Source organism: Monodelphis domestica, chromosome 3, assembly GCF_027887165.1.
Source record: "Monodelphis domestica isolate mMonDom1 chromosome 3, mMonDom1.pri, whole genome shotgun sequence".
Taxonomy (NCBI): Eukaryota; Metazoa; Chordata; class Mammalia; order Didelphimorphia; family Didelphidae; genus Monodelphis; species Monodelphis domestica.
In genome coordinates, this window is record NC_077229.1 from 291,971,884 (window position 1) to 291,988,269 (window position 16,386).

Consider the following 16,386-nt stretch of genomic DNA (forward strand, 5'->3'; position numbering starts at 1 on the left):
TTCCTTAGATATTCACTCGTTGTGTGGCCCTAGAAGTCACTAAATGTTGCCTGCCTCAGTTTCTTCATCTGTAAAATGTGAATAATATTTTCCAGAGATATGAGTATCAAATGAGATAATAATTGTAAGTGCTTATCACAATGCTTTGCAAATAGTAAGTGCTATTTAAATGTTCCCTTCTTATCATTTCCCATTCCCTTTCCTTCAAGTTTACAAAGTATTGAAGATACAGAATGTACCAGTTCCTTGTGTATCCACATTGCTTTCTTTAGATCGTTGCTCTTGTAAAGATTAAAATTTAGGGGAGACGGGAGACTGAGGCAGGTAGAAATTAGTTTCTCTCTGCAGGGAGTATTATATTTTTTAGAGGTTTACTGAAGATTAAGGATTAAAGAAAATACAGGATAAGAGACACGTGTCCAGGCCATCGAGAGGCCTAGACACAACCTCATCTACATTACGAAAAAAAGCCACGTCTGCTCCAAAATGGAAGTCCAAAAAAGCGAGCCCTCAAAAGCCTTTGAATCAGCTTAAATACCTTCTCGATCTGGGCCCAGGTGAGATTACAAGGCATTTTGGGGAGGTGGAGCAAAGGCTCATGGGGATTGTAGTCCTGTATATTCGAGTCTATTTTTTACACCCTCTTTCCCCTATATTGGTTGTTTTTCTTGTGTTCTCAAAATTCCATTCTTATCAATTTCCTTTTTCATCATTGCTAATTTTTACTATGGAGTCCTACTTTTTTCTCTAAAGTCTTAAAAACCAATGTGACCCTGAGTTTTTGAACTATACACTAATAGCATAAGCAGACCCTTATAGGTCTTACCTTGTTAGAAAATCTTCAGTTATAGGCTTAGCTGTGTAGAGTGTCAATCAAGAAACAGCCTAGGAAAATTCATTGAATAATGACCAGAAAATTGGCTTCCATTTGATGAAAAAACATTTTTGACCAGAGCAATTCATGAAACTTCCCATTAAGGTATACAGGGATGGCAGTGAAATTACAGGTTGTTAGAAGTGTTCAAGTATTGAATATATTCATATCTCTTCTACAGAAAAATGAAAAGAATCAACTGACATTCATTTAAACTTAATAGAGGGAATACAAAACAAATATAGTAAAAAACTAAATACAAAAGCCTACATTCTGCATTATGACTAGTTAAAGAAGAAAGAGGGAGAAGTATAGGAAGACAAAGGAACCAAGAGAAGTTGGGGAATAAGCATGGAGCCAATCAGTCAGTAAACATTTAAGTACCTATTTTGTGTTTGGCATTGTGCTAAGCTCTGGGATTAAAAAGACAGGTACAGGGTTGTCCCTTCCCTCAAGCAGCCCTCTAATGGGGGAAGACAACACACCAAAAATAAAAAGGGGGAGGGAGGGTGGCAACTGGGTGGCTCAATGGATTGAGAGTCAGACCCAGAGATGGGAAGTCCTGCGTTCAAAATTGGCCTCAGACACTTCCTAGCTGTGTGACCCTGGGCAAATCACTTAACCCCCATTGCCTTGCCCTTACCACTCTTCTGCCTTAAAACCAATACCAATACTTAGAATCAGTATTGATTCTAAGATGGAAGATAAGGTTTAAAAAAATATATAGTGGGTGGGGGAGAGGGAGGATGGAAGATTCCCCAAGGAGGGGAGCTTTGATGAAGTCCTGTAGTTGTGGGAGGAGTTGGTCTGAGGAGGTGAAAGTTTCAGAGTTTATTTCATCTTAAAGAACTATGAGTTTCTGGAGATCATGGAGGCCAAAAAAGTAGACCCATGAGAAATAATGAACATGAAGCAATGACCCCAAGTACTGAATTGAACATCAGGACCTGATTGAGAATCTTGACTTTGCTACTTTTTAGCCATTTGACCCAAAATGTGTCACCAAGATTTGAATGTCATATTCCAAATGTGGTACACCTCTGGGCTAAATTTTTCTCATAAATTACTTATTAAAATTTAGGTAGAAGATCTTTTAATTTCATGATCCTCTTGAAAGAGAAAAGATAGTTAAAAAGAGATACTGAATGTCTTTGGGGAAGAAAAAGGAAAGAGGGGATGAAACAAGGAGATAGGGAAAGAGAAGGTTTATTTATTTTAAACCCTTACCTTCAGTCTTAGAATCACTAGTGTACTGATTCCAAGGCAGACAAGTAGTAAGGGTTAGGTACTGGGGATTAAGTGACTTGCCTAGAATCACACAGGTAGGAATTGTCTGAGGTCAGATTTGAATCTAGGACCTCCTATCTCTGTGCCTAGCTCACAATCCACTGAGCTACCCAGCTGCCCCTGAAAGAGCAGGTTTAAAGGTTATTTATTTGGTTTGTAGGTGTCAGTGTAAGTTATTGCTTCCCTTTGAAATGATATAAACTACTAATTGGTGGTAGAGAGATCTTTCATAGAGGTTCTTTAATTCTACTGTAGTAGAGTTTAATTTTTGCCAGTGAGAAAATATTCTTATTTGTATCATCACACATCTTAAGTCCTTTCCAATCTAGTCTATCTAGTCTAGTCTGTACTTAAGAATCACCATTACATCTTCTGTAACAAGTGGCCATGCAATCTTCATTGGAAGACTTAGATGTCTTGCCAAATGCCTTTTATGAATATAGCCAGCAGGGGGAGATTTGAATTTAGAGAATTGAGTAGAGTGAGGAGGTTATGTATAGAATAAGCTGTAAAATAATTTTCTTGAAATTTACATTGGTAGTTTTTACCTGAATTGCTTTATCTCAGTTTATATCTTTTGAAATTTTTGAAGAAGTATACAACATATATGACCTCCTCCCATCTCTGCAAAGGTTGGGAACCATGGGTATGGAATATGCCATCACGCAGGACTGATGCATTTTATTTTGTTGAACAGCTCCCCTTCCCCCCCTTTTTCATCTTTATTAATAAGGGAAGACTTGTGGGATAGGGGGTAGATATTTTCAGAAATGAAAGTGACAAAAATATTGATAAAAATAAAACTTTTAAAGGTATATTGTTTTGGACTCCTTTTTGCTCTACTCTTCAGGAGCTTAAATCTAGTTTACTTGTCCAGAATTGTTTTGCATTATTCCCTTCTCTACTTGTGAATCTCTTAGAATCTAGGATTATTGTAGAGTTAGAATTGATAGGATTTGGAAAATAATTGAATAAAGTTTCCAACCTGGGAGCCATTAGCAGAAATAAAGAATCATTTTGATCAATCAACAAGCATTTCTTTAAGTTCCTACTATATGACAGGTAGAGCAGTAGGATTACATTAAAGAAAGGCAGAAATAATCCTTTATCTTCAGGAGCATACATTCTAATGGTAGGAGATAATGTAAGTGAATAGGTACTTATAAAACAGAGTAGTTGGAAGATAACCTTATAGAACAGTGATGGTGAACCTTGGCATGGGTGCCAAAGGTGGCATGTAGAATGCTCTTTGTGGGTACTTGGCCATTCCCCCTTCCCCAATACCCCTCCTCCCCCTGTTCTTTACTAGAAAGGTAGAGGGACTCTGCCTTTCTCCACCATGCCTGATGACATTGTTTCACATCCCCTGTCCCTCTGCCCAGTAGCCAATGGGAGCACACAGGGGTAAGGTGGGGGGCTCACAGGTAGCAGAGCTGGAGGAGAGTAGAGTACTTGGGTCATTCCCCTACCCCTCCCTACACTCAATGGGGACATTCCTCACTTCACCTGTCCAGCAGCCCAATAGGAACACTTCCTTCCTCCCCTGTGTGGGGTAAGGGGGAAGGCAGGGTGTACCGAGCATGTGTACAGGGGGAGAGGGACATATACTCTGTCTCTAGAAGACTGTTACAGAGGAAGACTTAACAGCCATGAGACCAGGAAAAGGCCCCCTGCCCTATGTGTTTGATCTGACTTTTGAATCACTGGAATTTTTTGAGGATAAGAGTGATATGCCAAATAACTTTGGTAGCTGAGTGGAGGATAGGCTGTAGATTTCAGGCAAAAAGACTTTAAGATTCTTTTCTAATAATCTAGGGGAGAAGTTTGAAGGTTATGAGGGCCTAAATTGCTCATTTCTTTCCAGACTGCATCCTAGACTTCATTTGAGGAGGGTGCCCAGGACCTCCATGTTTCTTTCCTCTCCAGGCTGCCATCCAGACTTTCTCTACCTTGTTTTCCTCTTACCCCATCTCCCTACCTTTTCCATTTTATGTATTCTCCCAGTAAAATGTAAGCTCCCTAAGGATAAAGAGTGCTTTTTCTTTCTACTTGCATTTCTATTACCAGTGCCTAGCACATAATAAATGCCTGTTGAGTGACTGACTGTACTAGGGTGGTAGAGAGAAGGAGGGGAGGACATATGAGAGTTGTTGTGAAAGAAGAAATGACAAGATTTGGTAGTGGTTGGGGGATATAGAGGGTCAGTGTGAATGGGGTGTTAGGGATGATATAGAAGATGTTATCCTGAGTGACTGAGAGACTGAGAGACAGAGAGAGTTACCTTTGACAATAATAGGAAATTTCAGAAGGTGGTACAGCTTTTTGGGGGAAGAAATGCTTATTTGTTTTAGACCACTTGAAATGCAGTTGAGGCTTTTAGGTAGAGATGACCTTTAGACATTTAAAACTTTGTGTCTGGGGCTTAAAAAGGCAGAGATAGAGACTTGGGAATGAACTGAATGATATGAAATCCTGAGAGTATGTAGTTTATCAAGGGAGAGGGAATTGAGAGAAGGGAAACAACCAAATGGCTAAATAAATGAATGAATAAAGAAAAAATTTAAGTGCTTTCTAGGTGCCAAACAATATGCTTTGTATTGGGGATGCAAATAGAAAGGTGAGAACCCTTGGTCACTAGGAGCTGAGTGGGGGAGACAGCACAAACAGGTTGGATGCAAGCAGATAAATCTATTGATTCTTAGGGTTCGGCTTCAGGTAGGTTGGTAGTGCCCTGGCAGGCCAGTGAGGGCAGATGGTAAAGCATGGTGCAATTTTATGGAAACTCTATTTGTGGGGAACTCTTCTTATCAGTAAGGAGCAATACCATTAAACTTCTCTGCCTGCTGCAGCCTAGCAGATGCTAATATCCCCCAGCCTGAGGTTAAGGAACAAGTCAAGATGACTAAATTGCTGCTATTGCCTTCCTCACTATCTGTTAATACTCAACATTATCTGCTGTGAGGGATAGCAGGCCTGTATGGTTGTGGTAAAGGAGGAGGAGAAAGACTGGGCAATAGAAGGCTCAGGGGAGCCCATTGGTGGAAGGAGGAATAGTAGGAATACAGGCAGGAGAAGGAACATGCTCTAAACTGAATATGGAATCTTTTATATATATATACATATATATATATATATATATATATATGTATATTTCCAGATTACATGTAGATATGGTTATTTTTTAATTTAAATTTTATTTAATTAACTTAGAATATTTTTCCATGGTTACAAGATACATGTTCTTTCCCTGTCCTCCCCTAACCCCCTCCCATAGCTGATGTGTAATTCCTCCGGGTTTTAAATGTGTCATTGATCAAGACCCATTTCAATACTATTAATATTTGCACTAGTGTGATCATTTAGAGTCTACATCTCCAATCATATCTCCATTGACCCTTGTGATTGAGCAGTTGTTTTTCTTCTGTGTTTTTATTCCCACAGTTCTCCCTCTGACTGTAGATAGTATTCTTTCTCATAAGTACCTCCAAATTGTCCTTGATCATTGCATTGCTGCTAGTCCATTACATTTGATTGTACCACAGTCTCTGTGTACATTGTTCTCCTGGTTCTGCTCCTTTCACTCTGCATCAATTCCTGGAGATCGTTCCAGTTCACATGGAATTCCTCCAGTTCATTATTCTTTTGAGCACAATAGTATTCCATCACCAGCATATACCATAGTTTGTTCAGCCATTCCCTAATTGAAGGGCTTCCTCTCATTTTCCAATTTTTTGCCACCACAAAGAGTGCAGCTATGAATATTCTTGTACATGTATTTTTCCTTATTACCTCTTTGGGGTACAAACCCAGCAGTGCTATGGCTGGGTCAAAAGGCAGACAGTTTTTTAGCGCCCTTTAGCATGTGCTATCATGCAATCCTTGTTTCCATGTTCATCATGTTGTGAAAGAAAAATATTGCTTACCCTGGAAAAATACTCATGAAGGAATGAAATGAAGAATGACATGCTTTGATTTGTACTCAGAGTCCATCAGTTCCTTCCAGGGTAGTGGATAGCCTTTTTCATACTGAGATCCTTAGAGTCATCTTGGATCCTTGCTTTGTTGATAATAGTTGTCATTCACAGTTCATCACAGATGATTACATCCTCACATTATGTGCAGAGTTCTCCTGGTTCTGCTCACTTTGCATCATTTCATTTAAGCCTTTCTAGGTTTTTTGGTGATCAACTGTTCTGTTATTTTTTATGGCAGATAGTATCACAATCATATACCACAACTTATTCAACCATTCCCCAGTTGATAGACATCTCTTCAGTTCCCAATTCTTTGCCACTACATAAAGAATTGCTATAAATATTTTTGTATCTGATACAGAATCTTAGGAATTTTCTCATTTGAGGTCATGAAGAGGAAGAGTTTGAGGAAGAAACAGAGGAAGAGTAAGAGAAGTAATAGAACCAGGAGAGTCCAGTGTTTCTGAAGTCAAAAAAAGGAAAAAAAAGATCATGTAGAAGGAGAAGTTGGAAAATCCTGCCCACAGGCCAAGGAGGATGGGAAGTTTAAGTCTTCAAATTATTTTGGGTTGGGAGGTCATTGGTGGTCTTTGACAAAGCGGCTTCAGTTGAATGGTGGAAATGGAAGTCAAATTGCAGTGGGCTGAGGGGACCAGTAATTAGTGAGGAAGTGCTTAGCACAGTGATTGGCACACAGTAGCTGTTTAATAAATGTATATACATCATAGGTAGATATCAGACATAGAGAGCTTTTTTTAGATATTAGATAGTGAAGAGTCTGAAGAGAGATGTGGGACAGTTATTGGGTAGAGGAAAAAAGTCAAGGTAAGGATGTTTTAGGATTGAAGAGATGGCCATGTTATATTGATTGGAAGAGAGGAAGGAAAGGAGATTGTTGCTGAAGCAAGGTCCTGAACAAGCAAGAAAGGAAAGGGATTTACCTTAGTAAGGCAAAGATCTTGTACTGACCCTGTAATAAGGAAGAAGAGTATTGATGATGCTGAGAAGTCTTGAGAATTAGAAAAGAATTGAGGAAGTTTCCATTTGGATTACACTTTCACAGTGACTTTGGAAGCTATAATTTCCTGTGTAAGTGGGAAGGAGGAAGATATTAGGATGAAGCATGGGTAGGGGATTAATAAGAGAGGATAACTTTGTTTTAGTTCTTAAGGAAAATAAAAGAACTGTAAGGCTGGAATAGGGTGATTTGCCTGCTGGCAGTGAGGATCCTGCTCATATTATATCTTTATAGTGAATGAAAACAGCTCAGTTTAATAACTTTTTTTCCTAGTTATACCACAAAGCTTGAGAGTAGATTTGTTTTGCAAAATGTTTATTATATCATCAGGGGAGCACCTCCTCCTCTTTTGTAGCATGTGAATATGATCACATGTTGGATGTGTTGTGGGACCAGGAAGAGCAGGCATTTGGGAGCTACCCAGAGTTGAGGATTTACAGGTTGGGAATTGGCAGAAAGTTATGGTTGTGAGCAATTCCAGGATTCTGGCTAATGAATTATTCATGGGACACATGAGGTCAAGGTTGAGTTTGCAGATTAAGTAAGTCAGAGTAGGGCATATGGCCTGGGAGTATAATGACTGAATCAAAGTGATGCTGCAGGTAACAAACACTTAATGTGAGTAGAAGAATGAGGGGTGGAAAGGATCAGAGAGTTGAATGTTCTAAAGTCACCATCTGTGACTTGGTTAAGTTTAAGGTGCTAAAAATTGGATGGTGGAGGACTTTCTGGACATGAGTAATAGTGTGATCAGCATCATAGAGGGGAAAGGTAGAACCAAATGATGGAGTAATAATAATAATAGCATTTGTATAATCTATTATGTGCTAAGCATCTAATGAAATTTCCATCTCTTCTCTCAAATAAAACTCCAAGAATATCTAGAAAACACACCAGGCCAAATCTTGATCACTAATTCCAAAAGAAAAGTAATGAGTCATTTTCGTAGCTAAGGTCAGCATAGGGAGTCATCTGTGAGCACTAAGTCCAGAGTCTGGTCAGGAGTTCTGGAGCCTTCCAGGGTTTTAAGAGACTTTGCCCCAGGATTAGAAGAGATCCAGCACAAGAGGGCCTAAACTTGTGCTGGGAGCAGGAACAGGAGCTAACTAACTTGCAGCTTTGCTTTCTGTTACCCAGTTTGGGGTCTTAGATCCAGGGAGAATTGAGGGAGGGGAACTGTGCCTTTGTATGGCATTTTGGGAGTAAAGGGCAGTCTGGGGCCCTGGGCTGTATAAATAGAAGAGCAAGTTCAAAATCCAGCATTGTAGCTTGAATCCCTAGGATCAGAGTAAGGTCTTATTTGCAGTTTCTGTTCTAGATTGGAGCCTACATAGGAACAACCAGGGCAAAAATCTGGCTGATAGTAGTGAAAAGTAGCCCCAAGACCAGCACCATTTGCCTTCAGAAATAAAGGAGTCTAACATCAAGTGAGCTGAAAAAAAGAATCCTGCCTCCCAAAATATTAGAGTGATGGAGATAGTGGTAGTCTCTTGGTGACCGAGAATGACAATTGTCTTTGTGCATTATCATCTATTGATGTACCCTCACGTGGCTTTGAAGTCCAAAGGCTGAGGTGCAGAGTTTGTGGCATATGGGGCATGGAACGCCAGTTGTTACAGGAGGTACGGTTGTAGCCTGGTGTCGGCGTTCACGCGCAGCGGCAAGACGTCGATGTCATTCATCTTCAAAGGTGGCGGCGGCATGGGTTAATGTGGGTACGCCAGCTGCTTCTGACAAAAACAGCAAGTTCTAGTTGCTTTGGTGTAATGCCAGCCCATTTCAAGTTTGACTTTAGCTGATCCTTGAATCTTTTCTTTGGTTAACCTTGTTTCCTGAGTCCAGCTGACAGTTCACCATAGAATACCTGTCTTGCTATTCCCTGTGGGTCCATGCGGATGACGTGTCCAGACCATTGTAGCTGAGTTTTGAGGACCATGACTTCGATGCTGGTGGAGTTGGCTCTGTCAAGGACTTCCTGATTGGTGATACGGTCCTGCCATCGGATCCTCATGATTGACCGGAGAGAGCATTGGTGGAATTGCTCCAGCTGCTTCATGTGCTTTCGGTACAGTGTCCATGTCTTGCAACCGTACAGGAGCGAGCTGAGGACCACTGCATTATACACTTTGAGCTTCGTCGCAGTGCTTACACCACTGTGTTGGAGGACTTTGCCGCGCAGCCGCCTGAGTGCCTGGCTGGCCTTTTGGATCCTGGCATTGATCTCATGGTCTAGGGACCCGTTGTTAGTGATGGTGCTGCCCAGGTACTTGAAAGTGTTGACGTTAGAAAGCTGCGTGCCGTCGATTGTAATGCATGGCTGGTTCGTTGGCCTCCCTGGTGCGGGTTGGAACAGTACCTCTGTTTTGCTGAGGCTGATAGGCCAGACAATTTTGTTGCGGTGGAGAACATGTCCACAATGGTTTGAAGATGATTTTCTTGGTGGGCCATGAGAGCACAGTCATCTGCAAAGAGAGCTTCCAGGATGAATCTCTCTGTTGTCTTTGTTTTTGCACTCAGGCGGTGAAGGTCAAATAGTGAGCCATCCAGCCGGTATTTGATGTAGATGCTCAGGTCTACAGCATGTCGTAATACTTGGGTGAAAAATAGGTTGAATAGTACCAGAGTGAGGACACAGCCTTGTTTTACGCCATTGGAGATGTTGAAGTGATCTCTCCACCAGATAGAACTTCCCCTGTCATGTTGACATGAAAGAGCTGGATCAGTTTGACGAATTTTGCTGGGCAACTGAGCTTGCTGAGGATCACCCACAATGCGTCCCTGTTCACTGTGTCGAACGCCTTTGTCAGGTCTATGAAGACAATGTAGAGACTCAGGTTCTGCTCAAGGCATTTTTCCTGCATTTGCCTCACCGTGAAGACCATGTCGATGGTGCTGCAATCTGGTTGGAAGCCACATTGTGATTCAGGCAGGTTCTGCTCTGAAACAGATGACAGGAGTCTGTTGAGTATAACACAGGCGAGGATCTTTCCAGCAGTGGAGAGTAGTGAGATGCCTCTGTAGTTGTCACAGGCTGCTTGTGTGCCTTTGTTCTTATATAGGGCTACGGTGGAGGCATCTCTGAGTTCTGACGGCATGTCTTCCTCTTCCCATATGCTGGTCAGCACTATGTGGAATGCCTGGAGCACCTTTCCATTTAAGGCCTTGTACACCTCGGTTGGGATCCCGTCTTTACCGGGTGCCTTGCCTGCACTCATTTGTTGAATGGCTTTTTGGACTTCCTCTATTGAAGGAGGGACATCAAGTTGTTTAATGGTGCGGTTTTGGGGGATCTGGTCAAGGGCGCTTTGGTCGACTGAAGAGGGTCGGTTGAGAAGCTGACTGAAGTGTTCTTTCCACCTATTGCTGATGCCTTTTTTATCTTTTATGAGAATGTCACTGTCAGAGGATAGCAAGGGAGTGGTGGTGGGTTTTAATGGCCCATAGGCAGTGTTGAGGGCACTGAAAAATTGTTTGTAGTTTTTCGTATCAGCAAAACGCTGGATTTCTTCTGCCTTTTTTTCCCCAACTTTGGTCTTGCATCTTCCTGATCTCACGCTGTGCCGTGGCTTGGAGAGACTTGAATCTGTCCTTTTTAGGAGCAGAGTTTGGGTTATTTTGCCACTCCATAAAGGCTTTGTTCTTTTTGCTCAATAGGCCTTCAATAGCAGTGTTCTTGTCGAACCAGTCCTGGTGGTTGCGTTGTTTGGGGCCTAGGACTGCCTTTGATATTTCCTTCACTGTGTCTCTGAACTGGTTTCATTTCTTGGTTGAGCTTCCAGTGAGTGGTCCCTTGACAGATAGCTTGTCGTCCAGGCAGGACTGGAATGTTTGTAAATCAGATGATCTCTAACACGACTCATGTTGTAAAATGCATGAACTATCTGGGCGTGTTTTGGATGGTGAGGCGCAATGTGCATTTGAAGAGTCGCTCTAACCAATCTGTGGTCTGCCCAGCATTCAGCTCCTCTCAAGGCTCTGGTGATCTTTACGTCCTGGATGTCTCTCTGGTGTACAATGATGTAGTCAATGAGATGCCACTGTTTTGATCATGGGTGCATCTTCATTGTTTTATATTTGTTCGCCATTCTGAACACAGTGTTTGTGATGGTGAGTTCCAACTCTGAGCATTTGCTGAGTAGCAGTAGGCTTTTGTTGTTCATTTTGCCCACTCCGTGTTTGCCGAGTACTCCTTTCCATCTTTCATGGTCCTGGCCAATGAGGGTGTTAAAGTCTCCCAGTAGTATCAGCTTGTCATTTGTGGGCACTGAGTGCAGGATGGCACTCAGGTCAGAGTAGAACTGCTTGATGGTCTCCTCTGTGCTGGTCAGTGTTGGAGCATATGCGCTGATGATTGTGGCATACCTGTCTTTGCTGAGAGGTAAACGGATCTTCATGAGCCTCTTGCTGATGCCCACAGGCAAGTCTGGCAGCTGTTTGAGCAAACTGGTCTTCATAGCCAGGCCAACACCATGGATTCTGTCTTCATTTGTGGCTCTACCTTTCCAGAAGAAGGTGTATCCAGTGGTGGGTTCGCTGAGTGATCCCTCTTCTGGTAAGCGTGTTTCGCTTAGGGCTGTGATGTTGATGTTATATCGTGCCAGTTCTTTACTGATTAGAGCTGTTCTTCTCTCAGGTCTTGGGGTATTCTCTCTGTCAAGTAATGTTCTAATGTTCCATGCTCCTAGTAGGAGTTTCTTTGTATTTTGTTTCTTTTGATTTCAACCGCTTAAAGGGATGACCCGCCAGCCGCGGTGTGCTGACCGGGTGTTTGTAGGACAGGCAATGTTTGGGACACCTTTTTCTAGTCCCCTCCCTTGATTAGGGTGAGCAGTGCTGTCCTAGAGAGGGCTGCTCAGTCGCCCAGGATGCTGCCGAACGTCCCTGCTGCCCACAGGGCCGACCGACCACTGGTCCGTGGGCCGCCTACGTGCAGGATCGTGACTACAACTGCCAGTGGTCACTTCCACCTGTTGCGTTGCCACTCCCCCATTGCCTCAGGTCTTGAAGAGGGTGGACGGGGTTAGGATAGATGAGTTTGCACAAAGATACTTGTGCGTGAAGGAGATATAAGTGGAAAAGTCGATGCACAGAGACAGTCCCACTCTCTCGGCGTTGGAAGCTTGGGTCCAGTGGCACGAAAAAGTGTTATGCCTGGAGACTTCCTCAGCTGCATTGGATGGCCGTGTTGTCTTTTGTGCTCCAACATGCCCTAAGCACTCCACAGTGCTTTGCTGCGTTGCCATCTCAGCCGTTGAACCTTCTTATTGGTTTCTTCCACCTGTTCTGCCGAAGCAGTCTTCACATGCTGGGTGAGCAAAGCCCTGGTTCACCAGGGGTTGATGACCCGATGGCTATCATCACAAGGTTTGGCCAGCCTGTCAAAGCCCTTGCCCGGGGTGTGGCCGCTGCCACATGCTAGCAGCTACTGGGAGCCACAAGTGAGAGCTGGATGTCAGGTGAGGGTCAGAGGCTGGAGAGCTGCCCTAGAAGGGCACGACAAGCCCTCCATACCAGAGATACTACCCCTCCCTGAGCATGTAAACAGATGATAGTCTCCTATCAGTATAAAACTGAATTTCATCTGCCTTCATATTATTGAGCCTCATTAGAACAAGGAATTTAGAATTTTTCTTTGAGGTAAATGGGGAGCCATTGAACATTTCTGAGTAGGCAAGTGACACGATAAAAATGATATTTTACAAAGATCATTCCTGCAGTGCTTTTTGTGGTAGTAGAGATCTAGAAATCAAATATATGTTCATAAATTTGGGGATTTAAAAATAAACTGGAACACAAATGTAATTGAGTATTATTACTCTTCTGTAAGACATCAGTGTGCATATAATAAATACAGAGAAACATGGCAACAATTATATAAACTGATACAAGGTGAAATAAGTAAAACCAGTAAAACCAGACATAATATACAAAATGACTTCAACAGTGTAAATAGACAGAACAATATCTCTAGTAAAATAGTCAAAAATTGAATGCTGCTAAATCAAAATGACTAAAAAGAAGAGGCCCCAAAGAAGAGATATGAAACTACCACTCCCCTCACATTTTATGATGATAATAATAACAGCTAACATTAAGGCTTAGAGGCTTACAAATATATAATTTTTTCCTTATGACCATCCTGGGAGGTTGGTGCTCTTATACTTATTTTACAGATGAGAAAACTGAGGAAATTGGATGTTAAATTATTTGCCCAGAGTCACATGGCTGGTGTGACTAACGAGGCTATATTTGAACTTGAGTCTAAGTGACTTGTGATCTGGAGTTCTGTCCATTATCAAGCTGCTTCTTTTTTTTTTTTTGCAGAAGTTGGGAGCCATGGAAAGTGGAACCCTGAATATAGCATTTGGAATTATATCCAAAAGAGTTAGAAAACTGTGTATACCCTTAAAGCTGTTGCCATTGAAGGAACAGAGTCTAAATGCAGATTGAAACATACCATTTTCCATTTTATTTCCTCTATGAATGTTTCTGGAATGTAAGCAAATATGTCTCATTTCATAACATGATGAGCAAGGAAATATGTATTATATGATGTGTGCAATGTATACTACATGTCTTCTTGCGGGTGGAGATAGGGGAGGGGAAAAAAGTGAGGCATATTTTTGGACATAGTTTATGTGAGAATTTTTTCCTGGATAAGCATATTGTAATTTATTATATATTTATAACAAAGCATGTATTATAATTTGTTATGCTATTATGTATAAACATTAAAAATAAATGGTAACAAAAATTATTTGATCTAACAATTTTATGTCAGGATGGTATATAGAGAGAAATTCAAGGTAGAGAAATGACTTAGAAAGTTATAATGGTCTGCAGAGCATACTCTCGCGTTAGTTTATTTACGGTTTTATTTTGGGATTTTGATTTTATATGATTCTCTTACAACAATGAACAATATGGAAATATTTTTTGCATGATTACATGTATTATTACCTAGATCAAATTACTTACCATCCCTTAAAGGAGGGAGGAAATGGAGGAAGGGAGACAATTCAGATCTTATTTTAGAAAATGAATGTTAAAAACTGGGAAAATAAAATATCTGAAAAAGTTGGTGGTGAGGAGATAAAGGTTTAATCTGGTGGTTATAGAAATTGAAAGGAATGAACAAATCGAAGAAACCTTAAAAATGAAGAGTCAAAAAGCTAGGGCAATTATTTAAATGGATATTATATGCTTCTAAGTAATTTGTATTACTTTGAGGTTTGGTAGTCTGTGAGACGAATTTAAATTGTGAAGGGAATCCAGGTAACACATAGCTAAGATGTAAACTGATAGCTTGTTAACCTGGGAAATGCTTTAGGCATCTGCATTAATAAAGAGCATAATTCTTATCTTTTTTCTAATTCCTGTTGAGGAAAAGTCAGAGGGGCAGAAATACCTTGATAATCTAGAGTATTTATCTGCTGTCAGTTGATGTGTAATAATGTACCACAATGTTAATTGAATAGTATCCAAAATTGGATGCATTCTGAAGGTCCCTACAATGATTTGGAGATTCTCCTCTATTTTAGATTTTGTATATATCCTCTTCTTTAGCACAGCTAATTGAGAATTAACGTTTTGTTTGGCATGAAACTGATTTTTTTTTGCTTTACTTTTTATGATTTTTACAGAGAAGAAAGATATGGGATACTGAATGCACGCTTTTTCCAGGAGAGAGCATGTCTGGCTTGAGGAAAGAAGATGCTGGGACTTCTGTGGTGAATACATCCCTTTCCAAAGCATGGCTTAACTGTGGTGATGGCTTTCAAAGTGACTCTCTGCCACCGGTAAAGACCTTTTCAAATTACTCTTCTTGAAGATCAAGGATCATTTTCCAACATGCTACAGTGAGAAATTCTAATGTAGGAGTATTGGAACTTGAATGTCTTTTCCATCTTGGCCAATCTGGCCTTGGACAAGTCCCTTCATTTTCCTGGGCATCTGCTTCCTAATCTTTAAAAGGGAGGGGTTGAACTAGATGACCTCTACTGACCTTTCAAACTTTATATCTTGATCCTTTGGTTCAGTTTTTGAGTGAAGTGAGATGTAGGACAAAACTTCAGTACAATTACTATCTGAGGTTTCATGCATTTAAATTTTTTTTCTTCTAATTCTTATCTTAGTTATACATAGTAAATCTCCCTTTTCCTTTTCCTGATATGTTTCTGTTTGAATTTAGTGACCTTTTTGTGTGGAATTTTAAAAACTGGAAAATTATATTAAGCCACAGTAAAAGTATAGAAAGTTGGGATAAGTATGTGCTCTAAGAGCATTTGCTGTCTTCTTTGCTGGGACTGGTATTCTTGTCCTTTAAAGAACTACATATTTGCCTAAAACAGTAATTCCTGAGCCGTAGCTGAGTCTGTCTTGACAATCCTTTCCAACGGTTTTGTTGGGACCCATTGGATGGTAATTGTAAGCCTCTCAGTGCTTATTGTAATGCCTATTGTTTCCATCTTTGAGTATTCTACTTAACGGATATACTAAATTCTAATTGAGAGGAGATATTCCCTAACATTCCATAGCACCAGTTTATTGATTTCTACTCTACTACTGGCATCCTTGAGTTGGAGTCTTCTTTTAGATTTTCTGGTTTACTTTTAATTCTACATTGCTTAAAAAAAAACCCCAACAACTCTGTCTGATGCATCTTCATCTCATCTACATTATTCCCTATGACCAACAAAGTATTCAGATTTTTTCCCCCTACCCCTCTGTTCCTTTATGTTAATGGAGTTAGTTTAATTTTCTTATCAGGTTGAATGTAATTGCCAAGTTCTAGAGAGACTTAATTATGTTTAGAGAAGGCCTAGAGGTCATTTATTCTTTTCCCAATAAATATATATAACTATCCTAAGTTGATGGGCATTTTTGAGTATTCAGCTTGAAACTAGAAACCAGATAGTTTTCAGATAAAACCAAAAAATTAGTGTTGAGTGAAAGTTGCTGTGCCAGTACATTAGTTCCAAGACACAGAAAGCAAGGGCTTATAAATAATCAGAACATGGTGAGACATGACCCTAAATTGTTTTGAGAAAGCTCCATCATTCATTAATATAGATCCTCCTTCCCCAATGCAGTTCTCAACATCTCCATGTTTTTGTGTTTTGATGAATGAAAAAACTGATCTGCAGGTTGTCAACCTTCTGATGATGAGGGCCTGGAAGCATATATCTGAATTTAACTTTGGACAATAATGTGGTCCCATTCTTCACTAGGGC

At 40.7% G+C, this 16,386-nt stretch overlaps 1 protein-coding gene across 2 annotated transcripts in view; it reads left to right on the forward strand.

Annotated features, from left to right (window-relative positions):
* The window catches only part of SPIDR (scaffold protein involved in DNA repair), a 627,114-nt gene that overhangs the window by 11,790 nt on the left and 598,938 nt on the right, over positions 1-16,386 (forward strand). The window contains exon 2 of one of the 2 annotated variants that reach the window (XM_016431530.2): positions 14,797-14,952. In XM_016431530.2, the coding sequence (XP_016287016.2) occupies positions 14,797-14,952 (156 nt within the window). Of the gene's footprint in view, positions 1-14,796; positions 14,953-16,386 lie in introns of those variants that run through there. The other variant, XM_056823886.1, reaches the window with a different exon arrangement.